Here is a 19,182-nt window from a genome sequence, read left to right on the forward strand (position 1 = left end):
AGTGAGTCATTTATGAAATATTACTCTGTAATTGTCTTGATAGATTGACTGGGATAAAAACACCCTGAACTGTAAACAAAGGGTAATGATAAACATTAATGTATCGGATTGGTGCTTGGTGGCTTACTGCTGAGACTGGCTCTCCATGCAGGCTTATTTAACATCTTATTTAATGATCTGAATGGAGGGGTAAACAGAGTATTAAAAGAAATCCCAAGGGTGAGCTGAACTGGGACAAGGTGAGCACAGTGGAGGCAAAAAGCTTATGAAAAGATCTTAAGGGAAAGGATGGTTTGGGGTTAATGGAGTGGAACAGGGTTCAGTTTTCTGATTATACCATGTGCAATACACCTCTGCCCAGGCTTTCATCCATGCTGATTGATTTGTGACTCAGATAGATGCTTTGGAGCTAAAAAAATTATTAAATCTGAGGTTACCACAATATATGACCAGTTTGGGTCTGTTTATGCAGAAACATGTCCTTGCAAAGTGAGGAATCCAGCAAATGCTCTACATGCCTGTGAGGTGACAGGAACTGCAACACTGAGTGGGATGCAGAGTATCTTCCTAGAAATGACTGGAAAATTCAGAGAAGAATGACAGAAGTAACTGGGAGGATGGAGGAGTCTGGTGACATACACACAAGCCCACAAATATAGATGTGTATGTAAGAGTGAGAGAAAATAAAATGAACTAATTTGGCATTGTCAACAAACATTTGCAGGATGTCAGACAAATCTGTATTTCATACATATGTACTGAAAGCCATCACTGGGAGGCTTGTTTTGGTCCATGGCTTTGTGAAATCATAGCCTTAGCAAGACTAAAAACCTGCACTGAAATTGTGTCTTTACTGTTTTTAATCCAGACTGTACTACTGGATTTTGCATGGAAGAAAAAGAATCCTGAAATTATAAGGAAGACTCGTTAATTAAAATTTTGTATTTCAACCCTGTAAACCTACAAATCTCTGGGGACTTCCAGAAAACCAGGATGCATCGGTGAAGAGGTATAACTATTCAGAAGGGGTGGGTTATGAAAACAAAATAGAAATTATCTGAAATAACTTAGAAAATAATATTTTCAGAACGCATATTATAAAATAACACCAGTGAGAAAGAGAGGATTCTCTCAGAGGTAATCCCACCCCATGAAGCCTGACTACTAGCAATTCACTTAACAATTCCTTCATTGGATTTTAGCCCAGAGATATAAATGACTCAGATTTTTACTTCCAGATTATGGGCAATGAAATTATGTACAAAACACTGACAGAGTTCTTTTAGTCCTTGTAGTACAGTTGTGGCCAAGAAAAACCTCAAAAAGTTTAATTCTTTCGGGGACCGAAGACTATTGCTTTCTCAAGTGTTACTTTATCAAAAACATATTCTAATTCCTTATCTATGAGCTGTTAATAATTTTATCATACTGTAATTTATTAGGATTATAATGTAAAATTTCTATAAAAATGCATATAATATAACACTCTATTATTATTAATATAAATAATAATGTTTTTCATTGAAAAATCATATTTGTACTTTCTGCTGTATAGCCAGATTATATTTCTTTAGACTAAGAATACCTTGTTGAGTGTCCAACTGAGATGTTTTTTTTTCCCCAGGCTTTCAAGAGGAAAAGAAAATGGGAAGAGAAAAAAATGCATTAATTTTCCAAAGTTCCATTTTTACTAAGTTTGTTTGTTTGTTTGTTTTCATGCACTGAGTCATGAATTTTGGATAGTCTTTTTGGGTTTTCCGTGAAAATTTTTCAGGTTTGTGCAAGTTATAAGGCCTAGAGATTGAAACAGCACATCTGTGTTTACTGTATTGTGCAAACCTCCATGTGCTGATTTTAATCATAGGATCATAAAATGGTTTGGTTTGGAAGGGATCTTAAAGATCATGCAGCTCCAACTTCCCTGCCATGGGCAGGGACACTTTCCACTAGACCAGATTGCTCAGAGCAAGCCCCATTCAACATGGTCTTGAGTGCCTCTGGGGCATTTGATAGAGCAAATCAGTACATCCATCATGGAGCTCAAATCCTGAGCTGCATTTGCCTAGCAATTCCTTCTCCTGGCTGTCATCCTTCTTGGTGCATGTATATAGGAAAGGGGCCTTGTATATACTCAGGCCATATATATTTGCAGTACTCACCCTGGGATATCTATCTATCTATCTATCTATCTATCTATCTATCTATCTATCTATCTATCTATCTATCTATCTATCTATCTTCAATACAAATTACTGTAGAACTAAGGAAATTAAATAGTCCCAGTAAATGATGGTAGAGTATGTAGTAGCAATAAGCACATTTTTCATAAAGGGCTTATAAATGTGACAGCACCACCTTTAATAAATGAAACTAATTGATTTTTATCTTACCTGGCAGACAGACAGCCTGAAATATCATTTGCAGCATTTCTCTATTTAACTGTAGAGACTTTTCCCATTATGTGCTCATCAGGTAGACTCACTGAGTTTACCAGGACTCAGGAGATGCTTGGAGAACTGGGTTGAGAAAGCTGGGGCTGTTCAACCTGGAGGAGGGGACGTTGCGTGGAGACCTCATAGCAACCTTCCAGTATGTGAAAGGGACCTACAGGGAAGCTGGAGAGGAACTCTTCATCAGGAACTGTAGTGATAGGACAAGGAATAATGGGTATAAACTGAAAGAGGGGAAACTTAGGCTAGATATTAGGAAGATTTTTTTTTACTGTGAAGGGGGTGAGGCATTGAAACTGGACACTCACCAGGGAGGTTGTGGATGCCCCAGCACTGGCAGACTTCAAAGCCAGGTTGGATAAAGCCTTGAGCAACCTGGTCTAGTGGGAGGTGTCCCTGCCCATGGCAGGGGGGCTTGGGAACAGATGGTCTTTAAACTAATCCATTCCAACCCCTTAACATTCTATGATTCCGTGATTCTATGATTCATTGTTGATAGAAATCCAAACCCTAAATGAGGTGCTGTATAGTGATATCCAGGTGAGAGGAATGTGGTCTTTATTAGACAACATCTCCACTTAAAATTTGCTACAGACAGGCAGGATGAGTAGAGTTGCTGGCAAGAAGTATTTGTTCTTTTGATCTAAAGAAGATGTTACTGATTATCAGAAGAAGGCTTGTGTTGCATGCTAAACAAAGCCAGTAATACTCAGTAAAGGGCCTTGATAAAGGTATGTGTGAGAGTTGATAGACATGTATTACTTCTGTCATGTTGCCCAACTGTTTCACTGCAGTTTTTATTGCAGAGGCTTTCTAGGCTCAATAAATTAGTGGGGTCAAGTCATACCTAATTACTGCATCACAGGGTTTAATATTGCTTAGCATAAAGTGCCACATACATAGGACAAGCCGTAATTTCAGGAAAAACAAAGAATCTAGGAAAAAACAAAGAAAATAGGGAAAAAAAAGGTTCCTGAAGTACCTACATACAAGGGGACTCAGCTGAAGTCACTGTCATATTTCATTTGAAAAACCCCAACATACTTTCTTTGTGTCATTGCTGCTGTTTTGAGTCACTTCTTTCCCCCCTTGTCCCCGTAGGCTGAATTAATAGAGAATGTGATTAGATCCATCCTGTGGACAATTCACAAATCATTGTCCTTAATGCAGATGATCCAGTCTTCCTCTTTACTGCTCCAAGGTCTCTGTATGGTGATGCACACAGTTTAGTTATTGACACTTAGTTTCTCAAAGCAGATGTTTTACACATTTTCAGGGATGTGGTTTTCTGAATACAAATTAGTTGAAGTGGCAACGGAAATGGCAATCGGTGGCATTTGTAATTCAAATGAAAACATTCGCATTTACCAATTGCTCTGTTTCTGGAGCGCTAATATGATGTTAACTATTTTTCTTATCTGATTACATTCCAGCATACATTTCTTTTTCCCATTAAGAGCCAGTAACTTGGTCTCCAAGCTGCGGAAAAATTAAACACCAATTAGAGGAATTAGAAAACCACTAATTTTGTCTGCTGAGTCTGGTTCTGCATTCCCTTTATATGCACAACTTCCATGGAGGTCAACAGAAGGTCTATGTGCAACCATGCATTAGGATCAAGTCATAAAAGAAAATTAGATCAAGGTTTTATTAATAACTGACTTTTCCTTTTCTTTTTTTTTTCCTGGATGAATTAAATACTTGAAAAAATTCATCACAGGTCTATCTGAAGTAAATTTTCTTCACAAAAAGTTGACCCTGTTTTTGAACAAAAAAATTTACTAAAATCTACTTTTAGCTTAAAAAAGATTGTTTCATTTAATTTTCATAGCAATCCTTTGGATACTTCTTTCTAAAGAAGATATTTTTGAGTCACTTTCAAGTATAGTTCAAAACAGTCTGATAACAATCCTTGTTTCAAAAATGTTGTAATAAGACATTTCAACTAATAATGGTGTTTATTTAATTCAAATTATTTTGGCAGTGAGCGTCATGCTTGTAGTGTTACTCTTTTCCAGCCTCTCTCAGCTGCAGTATGCAAAGACACAAACTGGTGCATTAATACTCCTGCAAAATATCTTTTGGATCAGGGAACAGACAAATTGGTAGCATATGGCAGGCTGAGTTGGTGTCCCGCTCAGGAACCAGAGTGCTGGCACAGGAAAAATCCACTTCTGTACTGAGGGCTTGGATTGACTTTAAGGCCAATGATGTTCAGGGTTACAGGAATAGTGGTGGTCTCCTTCACAGCCTTGGAACCATCACTTTCCTCATTTTGTCCCAGAAGAAGTGTATGAACTACCACAGGTTCTGCTTTCACTGGGACTTCAAAATATAATAAGAATATTAAGGATAACCATAGAAACTGCTTAAATCGTAGTGGGATTCATATTATGATTTACACTGAACTAGACCTTACTAAGTGGAAATGTAGATACTAAGTGTTACAACCTATAGCCGTGGACAAGTTTCAACTTCTACATTAATTTCTTCTCTCCTTATTCAGTGTTGGTCTCAGATTAACTCATATCATGGAATTCTAGAAACATTAAATTAGAAGGGAGATATAGAGAGCTCAGTTAGCCCAATTCCCTGCTCAGTATAAGGACACTTCAAAGCCAGAGCAGACTGTCCAGAGGCTTCCCCAGATGAGTCTTGAGTATCTCCAGGGATAATGTTTCCATAGTTTCTATAATATGTGCCTATAATTTAATGGCTGATATATATACCAACACAATAGAAAGAATTGAAAGCATGTGTCTGCAGGGATGGATATGGACAGCTATGAACTTTTTCTGCTGATGCTCTGAGCTAGGTGAACAAGAGGAGGTCTGTTCTAGAGGTTATACAAATTTTAGGCTGGGATAACACTACACCAACACAAGCTGTGGGCCCTACACCAGGCACTGTCTGTCACCCTGCACCCACCTGTGCAGACCCAACCATGTGGAGTAACACAGCTCTGGTGAGGGTTGGGGGGAATAGTTGGGTTCCTTCTAGCATAATTTCTTTACAGTTTTAATTTTGAAAAAAAAAAAAAAAAAAAAAAGAATAGACTAAAACAACTGCAAATCCTGTGATCCTTGGGAATTATGTAGGGCAAAATTGGTCCCTCACTTCTGTACTCTGCCTTGCTCTCATTCTCCTTTTATTTCTTTCTTCACTATGCCACAATCCTCATAGTAGCAGACAATTCCAGTTTAACAGAAGTCAGTATCTTCAGACACAAATGAGGTATGTTTTTCCAAGTCACTTTTTTATGCCTTAGCTTTAAAGCAAGCAACAACAAAACGGAAAAAGAAAAATATAACCCCCTTTTTTTTTCCAGGCAAGAGAGAGGCCAGATAACTACTTTAGGTGACCATGAAGCTGTCCTAAGGCATTTATAGCTGGTCACTATGCAGATGTTTCCAGGAGTCACACTGCCTCACAGCAGCTCCTGCAGCATCCTGGCTTCTGAGGAGAGGGGGAAGCAGTGGATGGCACCCGCTGGCCGTGGGCTCCTGAAGATGCCAGTCCAGTCCCTGAGGGTGTCTGGAAGGGATGTAAGTGGAAACAGATGAGAAACAGATCCTGCTTGCTCAAATCCCACTCAGAGTTCCTGGATCCCAGTGTTACTGAAGGGAGAGTCCACCTGCCTGCTATTTCTTGTCTGCAGAGATGGCTCTGTTTCTCCATTATCTCTGGCACATTTCCTGCAGCAGCTGAACACAGGGGCAGAGAAGACACCATGCTCCCCAAACATTTAATCATATCCGTTTTCCTAATTACCCTTCCACTTATCTATTTTGCATGGCGGGTTTCTAGTTGTAAATAGGAAGTAACTGGGGGTGGTTTGCCTCAAAGAAAAATTTTTTTCTTTTTTTTTTCCCTCTTCTCTGTCTGCAACCAGTTTTTTGAGATAGAATTGAACTGAATTTGCACCTCTTCTGCCTCTCTATCTAAGCATAATTTCCAACCCCTTTTTCTTGTTCTCTATTTATTTATTTGTACATCTATTTATTTATATATCCAGTTCTATTCTCATTAAAACGCCCTTGCTTTTTGCTTGTCACTTTTTCCTCTACTGGGATGTGTCTTTGGGGAAGAAAACCAAAGACCACCCCAGAAGACCATCTATTGGGTTACTATAGAACGACAACTACTCAGACAGACCAGGGCATGTGAGGGAGCAACAGTGGAGCTTTGCAGTTTTTGATAACCACTTTGAACAAGTCCAGATGACAGAAGCTAGGAGCACCCCAACTGAGCACAGGCCACTCTGTCTTGCTGGTTTTTTTTCACTTTCTCTCTGCAACCACCCTCTTATTACAAAATTATAATCATTTTCTGTAATGCAAAATCATGCAGAGCTAATTTTTTTCTGCTTTCTCTTCCCCTTCAACTGAAGCACTCTGATTCTAGTACCTAACTAATTGCTTTTGATCTTGCCAAAGTTCAAGTTACTGTATCTCATATTCTTCTTCATTGCAGCAGCCTAGGTTTCCACTTAATGAATACTGATGAGTTAGACACTAGGAAGCGCCTTTGGTCGAACAGCTTGCCTTGTTCTGAATTCTCAGCAGATCTAAGTAATTACAACCCTGTCAGTCCAATCTTATTTACCTTCAAAATGAGCTACAATGTGTTTTAAACGTTTCTACATTTCTAAATGTTTCTAAATTTCTAAAACTATTTACCTATATAATATTTTTTCTGGAAGTGTTTTTGCTTGATTAGATTACATACAGCTGTGGGGTGCCTTTAAAAACATACACGTAGCTTGAGCTATTGAGGACAGCTAAAGTGTCCATCAGTTAATTAACATTTTTATCTACCTGCAATAGTAGATTGCAGATTTTATGATATGGAAACCAGAAAAAATCTCTGCATCCTAGATGAAAAAATACATAAGTAAGAGGATGGCAGAGTCTTCTAGTCAGTAACATTTGACCCTACATGGCGACAACCACAGAAAAGCACTCAAAGACTGCAGCTGGGCTGACAGGGGTGTGGTACAGGTACAGTCATGAGAAATATCAGAGGGTGTTTCGCTTGTTGTGTGTATAAAGGGACACTTCACTGGCTTTGCTCTTTTTTAACGCACCTATGGCACTGTGAGGAGCTTATTTAGAGGGTTACGGGAGTCACAGAGCCCATCAAACACATGTGGTGTGGACTTGCCCAAGCTAGGATCCTTCTAGTGCATTTCTGCGGCAGCCAGGTCTGACCAGCCCATGGAACACCAGACAATGTGGGGGAATGCAGCAGTGCAGCAGGGAACCTGTGTACTGGATACCCGTTCTGGGTGAGGATGCGACCACAGGATCTCACCACAACTGCTGCAAAGCACAGACTTGCCCTTTGCTTGGTATCAGCAAGGCTGGCCCTTTCTTACAACAAACACCATGAAATTTGAAACACCTGGGTCTAACAAAATAGTCTGGCAAATCTAACCCAGCCTTTAACCCACTGTTGGGATCAGACATTGGGATTACCCTTTTTCCCTACAAGCACTTGTTTTCGTATTAATGGCTGAAATGGCAAAGTTGGACATTTCTTTGGGAATATAACATAGGGCTGTAATTTAAAATAGTGTATTTGCAAGCTTCTCAAATGTAGAAAAATCAATAAAGAAAAATTATTCCTGTAGAGATACAGTGACATGTTTGCTCAGGAGTTAATTTCTGAATAAAACTAACCTCTTAAAGCATGAATGGAAACTGAAAACCATGAAGCAGCTACTGTTTTAAAGCAAATACTGAAAATATCTGTTACTCATTCTTCAGACTTCTCACTATAGAGATTAGGCATAGGCCTTTGGGGTTTCCAACAATGTTACAATAACATGCAAAATTACTAGGAGAATAGAGGTATTTCTCATTGAAAAGACCTCTCTGGACATGTAAGGAACAGTTTTTGAGGAGTACTTAGTTCCGTGTGTGCTGAAGCGTGCTACATAGCATGAGAGCTGGGGCACTGACAGGTGGCAGGACAGGAAACCCCAACTCAGTGCCTCTAGATGAGGAGACCTGTTGGGCCACACCATTAGTGTTGTCTGTGTTTGGTGAAGCCAAACTTCCCTGTAAAGGTTGCTGCTTGCTGCTATGCTCGTGTGCCAGGTTCCCTGTGCCACTAGTCACAGCTGCCCCCTGCCTTGCCTGTGACTTGGGCTGAGGAGGGGCTGCAGACCCAGGGTAGTGTTAGTGGGGTGCCCTGGGGCGGCTGCTCTGGCTCCTGCCCAGGAGCCCAGGCTATGCAGAGATGCATCATGACAACCAGGGAGAGCCTTTCTATGATATCCCAGATGGAGTGCAGTTTCTTGAGCAACCCTTTGGAGGCTTCAGATGCAAAGAGACAGCAAAAGGAGCACTACAGCAATGGAAGAAGCAGGGCTCTCATACGGCCTGAGCAGAAAATGCTTTGCCAGAGGCAAAGGATTCAGGAGCAGAGCAGCAACAGCCAGAGCTGCAGCAGGAAGGGAGTGTGTGACGGGGTTGAGGGGGGGGCTTTCCCATGTGTTACTTGCCCAGATAACTAATCTTGCTTTTCCCCTGCCATTACCTGTCCTGTGGCAGGAGAAAAAGGGACAATGTGCGTAATGGGGAATGGTAGCCTCCCTTACCTTTTTGCTGCAGTATTGCCTATTTGTGTCCAATTCACCACCCCCTCTCACCAGAAGATGCTTTTCTGTCACTGCTACCACCTGTTTCTCTAGCCACCAGTGGTCCTTCTTCACTTTACTCCTGCTTCAGACACATTCATTTGCATACTTTTCAAGTGGCATCTCCTTTTGCTCTCTGCCATGCTTCTGTTCTTGCTGGGTGCCTTTGTATCATCATTCCTTTTTCCTGGCAGGTGTTTGCAGCTTGTCCTAGTTTAATAAGTTTCATCTTCTGCATTCTGATGAAGCTGTTTGGAAAAAGGGGGGGTCCCTTGGCAGAAAGCTCCCAGCACACAGCTCCAAGTGCTGGAACAGCATCCAGTGAGCCAGAGCAGGATTTGCTCTGAACAAACCACATGGGGAATCTCCAAGATAAATATGCCCTTTGCACTTATTTCTTACTTCTCAGCAACTGCTGAGCCCAGGCTCAAGATAAAGCCATGCAAATGATCTATGGGCTGTAACTAATATTCTAAGACAAATGACAAACTGATCCCTGTGCTGAAAGTGCAATGAGGGCAGAATTTGTTAACTAACAGCTGTCTCCATCTTATATTTAACTAATAATACTTTATGAGAAACAAATAAACAGAGAGATGTAGCTGTATTTTAGGATCTTGTCTATATGACCAAATCAGCATGCAGTATTAGGAGTGCAACTTCATAAGTAATATGTGTGGCAAAAACGCTCTGACAGACACCTATCTGTATCTTGAGGATAAGGCAGAGAAATAATTGGATAGAGTAATTTTAAGTCACCTTAAACAGTGAAAAATCTGTGGGCAAAAACATTTATGTTAGCACAGCTGGAATAAAATGTTCCATTTTTAACAACTCAACCAAATAGTTTTTCCATTATTCTTTAAAAATTTATATTTTGGCAAAAATGTAATTTTCCAAAGAAAACTTTCCAAGGGTTGGTTTTTGTTTTTGGTTTTGTTTTTGTTTTTTTTTGTAAAGAGGTATACATTAGATTATACATTAAAGGAGTATACTTTTTTTCCTTCTGAACTTTTAACTGAAGCTGCTCACAGATGTTTATTGTATTAAAGCCGCATCTTTTGGCACTGAAACAAATGCAGCCATTGTGTTGCTGCTTTCCATAAGGAACAGAAGGTGAACTGAAACCATTCAAAGAAGCCCAGTCCAATTTTCTGAAGGCAACTGGAGATCCTATGTATGTTGATAGCCACCTACTGTGATTTTCAGACTTACAGCGGGTAATCAGCTCCCATTGGTATAAAACAAAGAAAACAGAAGCGAAAAATAGCTCATCATCCTGGTCGTGCCTCACTGTCACCTGCATGGTGATTACTATGATTACGCTAATGCACCTACCTGGCCTTGGAAGTAAATACACAGGAGGTTGATGCTGCTTTTATTTCCAAAGCACAGTGCTGGGAGGAGCTGTGGAAACAGCTGGCATCAGGAAAGTGTCCCTAGTCAGGCCCCAGACTGGGGCAGCATCTAAAATGAGGTTTTAGCCACCTCATTTATGGGAATTGTGAGTGACCTAGGAGCTTTGAGGACTTGTGGTGTGAGCGTGGGGCTGTGGCTGCAGGTGGGTCCCACTGGCACATCAAACTGACTGGCATCACACTGATCATTTAGTGTAAAGCAACTTGAGGGCTGCTCTAGGCTAAGCCAAAGACAAAGGCAAGAGCAAGCCCACTTTTCTTGGAGAAAGAAAAGGGTGTTTTCAGTCTACTTTTGCACCCTGCATTTGGGGCATGTAATCCTCTACTGTAGCCACAGAGTGGGGCCGTTGTCTTCGGAAGCCTACAAAGGGCAGTGGATGTGAAAAGGTCATTCAGCTGGGGAAGCAGCTGGGCTGTGATTCACTATGTTTCCTTAGACAAGCATAACAGATGCAGTGAAAACAGTCTCATCAAGAAAAATGGGAGGTATATGGACCTCATAAATAACCTTCCCACGCAGATGTCATTCCCAGTGCTCTCACAAAAAAAAAAAAAAAAAAAAAAAAAAAAAAAAAGAAAAGACTCTGAAGGAAAAAAGCTCAAATATGGCACAGCATGATGCTCCATGGGAATTTGACCTTGCCAGAGTACCACGGGGTTAGACAGTGAGAGCAGGGCAAACAAGCTGCACAGAGGGGGAATAAGAATTATTTCCAAGTTAAAAGATATTTATAGGAAATCCAGACAAGACTTTCAGCTTACGGAGAGAAACCTTTCAGGTGAGCTGGCAGACAAAGAGGGATGAACAGCGAAAATAATTCCAGTGGAATAAACTCTTGACAGTTGAAGAGTTGCTAAAAGGCACTAAGAGCATGACATGTTTCAGGATGGGAATAATTTGATAATGTTGAGGACAAACTAACATGATGGGTTAGTTTCACAAGCAGGGCCAAGGTGGCCAGCAGTACAAGAAAGTCTTAAATATAGAGCCTGCTACTGCCTTCACCAAGTACTCTTTGATTAAATATGCTTAAATGGACCGTATTTTTTGAACTTTCCTCATCCATGCTTTATCCATATTTTTCTTCCTATAGATTTCCAAGTATACTTTGCAACTACCTGATGCAGTCTTGGAGTCAAATATTACCAAAGCTAATGGCACTGCTGGGAGTCAGAGGGCTCAGTAAAACCAAAAAGGGCTCAGGGCAAGAGTTGACTGTTAAATGTCAAAATTGAAAAAAAACCCCACACCACAAAAAGGCAGTGGAAAAGCTGGAAAAATATGTGGCTGCAGGCAGAAGGGGGAGCAGAGCAGCTTATTGAATTGAACAAATCATCTCCTACTCAGCTCCAGGGATGAGAAAACACATCAGAAGGAGGCAGCAAGCCAGAAGCCACTGAGTTTTTGCAATGATGTGATCCACAGGATCATAGCATAGATAGGGCATCTCTGAGGATTATCTGGTCCAGCCCTCTTGCCCAAAGCAGGGTCAGCTGCAGGGAGCTCAACACATGCAGATGCCACAGCCCCTCTGGGCAGCCTGTGCCAGTGTTTGACTACCCTCATAGTAAAATATTTTCTTGTGATCAGGTGGAATTTCCTGTGTTTGTTTGGTCCCATTGACTCTTGTCCTGTCGTTGGGCATCACCAGGAAGACCCTGGCTCCCTCTTCTTCCTCTCTCTCATGAGGTATTTATACGTATTGATGAGATTCTTCTGAATCTTCTCTAGACCAAACATCCCAGATCTCTCAGCCTCTTCTCACATGAGAGATACTCCATCCCTTAATCATCTTAGTAGCCAAGTGCTGGCCACTGCAGTATCTCCACATCTCTCTTCTACTGAGGGATGAAGGAATCGACACAGGGAAAAAAAATTCCTGCGAGAATAGAATAGAATAGAATAGAATAGAATAGAATAGAATAGAATAGAATAGAATAGAATAGAATAGAATAGAATAGAATAGAATAGAATAGAATAGAATATTTTTCCTTGGAAGGGACCTAAAGTGACCATCTAGTCCAACTACCTGACTACTCCAGGGTTGACCAACAGTTAGAACATGTTAAAAGCATTGTCCAAGCGCCTCTTATACACTGACAGGCTGGGAGTATCAAACACCTGTCTAGGAATCCTGTTCCATTGTTTTCAAGTTAACTCATGCTGAGGTTCTCAGATTGATCTGTTTTTTCTTTCCTTTTTTTTTTTTTTTTTCTTGAAGAACTGGTACTTAGCAATCCTCAAAAATGCCATGATGCTTTTTGCCTGTGGCTTCTCCTGACGCTATTTTGTTGGATCCTACTTGTTTCTACTCAAATCTGTCCAGAACAGGTACAAAGCTGAAATCATGATGACTACACAATCCCATATGTCACTGCAGAGTGGGAAAAAATTAACAGCATCTAGTAAACTACAAAGCAAAATCAAATGTGCTTTCAGTTATCATTGCTACTTTCTGCAGTCTGAAAAATACTTTTTGGTCTTGTGAAGTTTGACAACAGCCAATTGAACAAAGCCAATGGGGTTTCAACAGTCTATATTTTAGTATTAAATGTCTCTATATCTGCAATCATAAACACATTGCTGGGAACAAATACCCATCTCAACCTCTTGTCTCATCTCTGGTTTTGATTAAATTCCTGCATTTGTAGCAGAGGAAGCAACAAATTTACAACTTTGTCAGTAAGAGAAAGCAGTTGAACAATTGCCCTGTCTTGATTTACAGTTCATTTTTTTTTATCTGCCAGTCAACACACAAATACATTCTGCTACAGGTTTGGGATTTGGAAGAGCTTTCAGAAAGGAAATAATGTTTCCTAATCCCTCTTAATAGTCACCTCTTTTCTCAAAGCCTATCATCAGTTACAGTGAAAAGTGACATACAAGAAACTTTTGTCTGGATGAATAAAATATTCCAAGCAATAAATATATTCATCAAACCAGTTTGGCTCAGGGAACTTGAAGGGTTAAATTTTTTATTAGTCAGCAAATTCTTTGACTTCTGTAAAGAGTTAATCACCACAGTAAATCATTATCATTTACCATACTCGATACTCACTTTTGAAAATTGAAAACACCAACTTCAGAGTCATCTGTTGTTGTTTGGCACTGAGAAGCTGCATTTCTAATAATTATATTTACACCAAGCTTTCCAAATTTCTCTTTTAAAGCCTGTGTAGTTAATGACAGTCTGTCTTGTTGACGAACAAGCTTGGCAGGAGGTTGAGAGGTCTTCTGCAGCTCACTAACCCCTCAGCCTGATGGGCAGTAGGCTTGTCATGCAAGGGGAAGGCAGCTGCCCTGTGTTCCTGTCCAGACCAACTCATCACCCAGAGCTGTGCCTGCTGTTATGTCAGCAACAGAAACAGCAGCAACATCACCCATACCCTTCCTCAGGTCTCTCCAGTGGCTTGGATCCTGCCATGAGTGCAAAATTTGCATGGGCTTGAGTGGCAGGATGGGGCTGTGCTCTCACTGTGCAGTAAGGCAACAAGGCATCACACTGCAGTATGGGGCTGCAGTCTTAGCAGGTCACACTTGGCATTCCAAATCACTACTTTGAATGTTTGGCTTGATTTAAAGCCCAGATGACCAAAGGATCCTGTTCACAAAGCTTCTAGTTATTTCACTGCAGAAATTGAGTGATGTGCTGGGGGAATCATAACCCAGACTATGACATGGCAAAAAGGAGTGAGATTGATGAAACATCAACCATTTCTCTCCCATCTCTTCCTACCCTCTGCAGGTACAGCTCTAAGGGTCAGGGCACAGGTTTGCCTGGCCATAATGCAGATCTTCGAGTCCCCACTCCACCCTAGTGTGCATTTGTGAAACCAAAGGACAAAACTTGGCCCAGAAACTCTTCACCAGTACAAGGGATTTCTGTCCCTGCTGGCCCTGCTCACATAAGTACAAACATCTTGTTCCTAAAGGACAGTTTAGGAGCTATTTCCTTGCAAACTGTATTTGTTGAATGCAGGTCTTTAAAAAGAAACCACTGATTTGTCCTAGTATCCAGTAAGAATAAGCTATAGTATCACTGAAGAATGCAAAGGAGTCGAGTGGTATTTATGATTCAGCAGCAAAAGCTGCCCCCTGGAGGAAAAAGTCATTAAGCAAATGAGATGCAACAGAGTCCAAAAATACCTCCACACATTTGATAGTGAGTATTGTTATTAAAGTCGCTTTACTAAGTTAACCAGAGACTCAAAAACTGAAATACAGACTTTATACAGAACAAGTTGGGAGTACAAATAAACAAAGGCAATAATCTTCAAGAAATGGATTTTAGTTGTGTTTTATAAACATCAATAAATACAAAAAAGACATGAAAATTAAAAACAAAACCATCAGCTTTAAATTTTTATAATATTTATAATTTAATCAGATTTTTCATATACTTTTGCAATAGGGATTTCATTCAGAAGTCCTTATATAATTAAAAAATGAGAAAGAAAATTAGTCAGCATATTACTGACATAAAACCAAGGAAGGGGTCACAACTAGGGCAGAAAAATGACACATCCAGTTAAAACTGTGTTACAATTTGACAGGAATACTCTTAATGAACACCATATATGTGTGAGAAAGACACAGCATTGCTATTACAGGCAAGAAATGATGATCAGGTATCATTATTCATTGTCCAAAATGAAAATTAGTTAGAGGGCAAATGAAGACTAGAAAAGGAAATGGAAAAAAAAAAATAAGGAAACTTTAAAAACCTCCTCTTCATAATAGTCTTCTAAGGCAAATGTTGCATGCACTACCTCCCCAAGAAACTAGACAGAGCTCTTCCATTCCGCATGTATTACCTTTCATTTAGTTTCATGAAGAAAGGTTTGAGAGAGCAGAGCGCTGGGAAGAAATACTGCAAACCTCTAAATTAGTGAACGAACTTCCAGCATCACTATTGTATTCGGGGTAGGAGGAACTGGAAGAAATTATGTTTTTCAGCCTCTGAAGTGCAATGATCAATAGCAAAAGGAGAAAAGCTAAGAGACTAAGGAATATAGAAACATAGACATAGATATTGGATAAACGGCCAGGTGATGAATCCACAGAAGTTGAAAGGGATGTGGGATACAGCTCCAGAAAAGTCCCATTTTCCATGTTTCCTAAAAATCCAGATGAAGGGTCAGGTTCTGACATTACTGTGTTTGTGTTTTAAAAATCACAACAGATCTTGTATTCAAAGGTTTTAGTAGAATAAAAAGGGTTTATTTTAAGCAAGCATTTTTCCATCACAAAGGTGAGATGACAAGTCAGCCAGTGAACAAATTTATCCTTTACTGCTGAAGCCAGGACAATTTAAGATTATATCCTTTGGAACTGCAAGGGAAAAAAAAAGAGGCAAGATTAATACACTAGCAGATAATGTGCACCTGATACAATTTAACTCTTAAGAGTTACAAGTTATTATTCCTTAGCACAAAGCTGCAATTCTTAAACAATTAGCTAGCAACTATCTACGTATCTCAATTTTCCAAAATGCAGAGTCTAGGAAAAATCCTACTGAATCCCAATGAATTAAAATTGACTCTTCTCCATCATGAGTTGTTTAAATGAAAGGCACAATCAAAAATGTGCTTTATATGGGACAGAGATACCGGAATCCAAATTCATCTTATGGAAAAAATTTAGTCAAGGAACGAAACTCCTTCTCAAGACTTCAGCTTCTCAACCTAGATGGATGATGAATCCATTAGCCACTTACTCCATAGTGGCTTGCCAGAGGTACGCAGAATGAGAAAATCTGCCAGACTTGCTTTTTTACTATATATTTTTAAAATGGTTTGAATAATTTCAAGTATCAAAATGCATCTTGCTGTAATTCTGCCATGGCAGATCTCAATGGCAGGCAGGTTTCAGTGAAGTGATGCAGCTTCTGATACCTACAATCAAAATCCCAAGGGAATAGGCTGCCCTGTCAGCTTAGCAAGCATGAGGTGACTATTCAATTGCAGCAAACACTAACTGGGAAGAGATCCCACCTTTGAAAAAGCTTTGCTTCCAGCCGTTTGTCAGAACCTGGAAGTTCCAGCGCTGGCAAAGGTCAGAGTAGCACAGGATAAGCAGATAAGGAAATGCTAGGATACTTTCATTTAGACAAACCTGGTCAGTCCCCTGGTGCAGGCTGGGAGCATAAGAGAAGACTTGGTGATGGGGAATTGCTTGTAAAAAACTGACATGCTGTAGCTGAATTACATGGCATAACCCTTGCTTTTGTCTGGGTACAAAACAGATAATGCAAGTTGTACACAGGAAGGAAATTAAGATCATTCTCTCCATATAATCATCCACGTCTTGCCATCCATCCATTCATGGTCAGCCTCTCAGTGCAGATACCCAGGCACCGCAAGGAAAGTCAGCAAGCTTTCCTCCCACAAGGAAAACAATGTCCATACAGAACTACCTTCCCAGTGTGGCTCCTCTCATCCTGACCATGCTTTCAGCCAAGTCCTGTGATCCCAGGTCAATACAATTATCTCTAACTCACAGTTAGAAGCTTTGAGGAAAATTCCACTGATTTTCATAGTGATAGAGAGCACAAACACCATCAGCATCAGTCAGAGAGACAGAATCAGAGGCTTGAACTGATGATGTGACTGTCTGGAGTCTCTCCTTCTCCCAGGTATCTATCTGTGTTTCCATGGGAGGGCCCCACTAGTGTTCCCAGCAATGACCTGCCTTATAATTTTTCCTTTAAACGTGAAACTTTTTCTAATTTTCTTCAAGTACCTCTTTCTTCAAGAGGCTGACACTTTTTGACATCAGGTGTGACCATAAAAGACCCTGAACTAAGGATGCTTAAAAAGTATAAGGTATTTAAAATTGCCAGAAGTTTACTTTCCAGACACTGAAGTTATTTGCATAGTTACCTACTGTACTTTGGCACTGTAAATTAAATTTAGGTTATGCTAAATGCCATTAAAAGCCCTAAGTAACCTGAGTAAACAAATACTACATTAAGTGGTAAGTAGAATTTAATTGTACATTTTTAAATGCTTATATTATTTTCCAGAACTCTGAACTCACCTGTACTACTACATGAAACAGTTCAAGGTTATTTTCTGTTCTTGGGGACAACTTATGTGGCATGCTGCATCAAGATTGCTAAACTCCCTTTTATCTGCAGGGACAGGATGGCCAAATCACAGCTGACTTTGGGAATGAAAGATGGCCAATCCTAACCCCAAATATGTCCAGGCGTTGCTTGAAGGGTGCTAGCTGGCCAAAACCATGCCAGAAGGTCAGTTTGCTAATTCAACAGGAGCCTATGCCCTGGGCTGGATTAATTTACTAGTACACACACATCCATAATGCCTTTATGGACAAAAGGTTACATTCCAGATGTTATTTTATTGTTTATTGTTTTAATTGTTTTATAGTGGAGGTTTTGGTAGTCTTAAGCATCCCAGTAGCCTACAAGGCATTCAGGAGTACAGAACTGCACCTAAAAATACCAGAAAAAAATATTCTTACCCTTGTGGTATACAGCTCATACTGATGCATAAAATATACTAAACCAAAACAATTTTATAATCTTAATAGTATTTAGCCCCACAGGAAACAGTATTTTTGTACCTTGTGAAATAACTCATAACAGACTGAACAGAGAGAGATCCTTATGAGATTATACTCCTTTTGAACTTGTCTTTAATTTAGTGATCCAAAATTAACTAATGGAACAATATGAGTTCATTTCATGTTCTGGAAGTAGTTAAGTGTGTTATAGCTAATTTATCCTTTTTAAAAAATAAGCTTTGATATAGGAGATATTTATCCTTACTTACTCGTCATAATGAAAAGCAGATCCATTATTAATTGAATTGCTCCATAATAACTTAAGGAATTAATTCACATGAATTCTTTAACATGGCAGAAGTTAAAAGTCTTTAAATTTTTCACAAATTTTAAACCTACTACATTCTACTTTTACCATTAACACTTTTGGCTCTGGTACAGTACAACACATCTACCACTTCGACTGAGGTTCCTACTTCTGCTGGGAGATGGTGGTAAGTGGCATAACCATTTGTCTCTCTTACCCCAGTTCTCCCAAAGGAATAGCCCCCATAAAGCCAGATGACAGCTTTAACTTCATGTTTGGTTATTGGTTTTTTTGCACTTCAGAAAGTGAAACAGAACAACATCATAGCATTTCGCCCAAACCTAGTCCCAGAAAAACGTCTGAAAGATTTGTCACTGACTTCAAAGCATAATGGCAAAACTGGCTAACTGCAATAAACCCATTGTCTTTGTGAGAGCCACAAACTGATCAAGGAATTTAACAAAAGAGCCAAAGTTTTCAGTTTCTGTAGCGGTCCCTGCCTTTCCTTTATCTATTGTTGGAAAGCTGAGTTGGTTTAAGGCAAATAATTAATTGAAAGTGTTGTTCCTGAGTGACTGCAGATGAAGAAGAATTCTGACTCTATTTGACAGGAGAAGACTTTCCAGCTAACTCCTGAAAACTCCTGGGACAGGAGAACTGGGACCTGCCTGTGGGGGACTCAAATTTTGTGGTGTAGTCTGCATCTGGATTACTTTGTCAGAGGCACTTCTGCAATGCCAGGGTAGGGTTCTGTGACTTGAGGAGACTTCCTGAGTCATTGAGTCCTGCCCCACTGCTGAAAGATCCAAGTACCTTTCTGACACTGGCTGATTTTT

The 19,182-nt window shown here is 39.9% G+C and overlaps 1 protein-coding gene across 6 annotated transcripts in view; it reads right to left on the bottom strand.

Moving 5' to 3' along the window:
• Positions 1-1,926: 1,926 nt before the first annotated feature.
• Positions 1,927-19,182, bottom strand: part of SERTM1 (serine rich and transmembrane domain containing 1) — a 28,265-nt gene continuing 11,009 nt past the window's right edge. For 4 of the 6 annotated variants that reach the window (XM_027890899.1, XM_027890895.1, XM_027890896.1 and 1 more), the window contains one exon: positions 15,217-15,843. In XM_027890899.1, coding sequence (XP_027746700.1) covers positions 15,340-15,663 — 324 coding nt within the window. In that variant the 5' untranslated portion in view covers positions 15,664-15,843 and the 3' untranslated portion in view covers positions 15,217-15,339. Of the gene's footprint in view, positions 1,940-6,084; positions 6,089-14,224; positions 15,844-16,505; positions 16,649-19,182 lie in introns of those variants that run through there. The other 2 variants (XR_003572014.1, XM_027890900.1) reach the window with 2 other exon arrangements.

The sequence above is a fragment of the Empidonax traillii genome, unplaced genomic scaffold (genome assembly GCF_003031625.1).
Source record: "Empidonax traillii isolate 1590-97213 ecotype Southwest subspecies unplaced genomic scaffold, ASM303162v1 scaffold302:size813347, whole genome shotgun sequence".
In the NCBI taxonomy this organism is placed as follows: domain Eukaryota; kingdom Metazoa; phylum Chordata; class Aves; order Passeriformes; family Tyrannidae; genus Empidonax; species Empidonax traillii.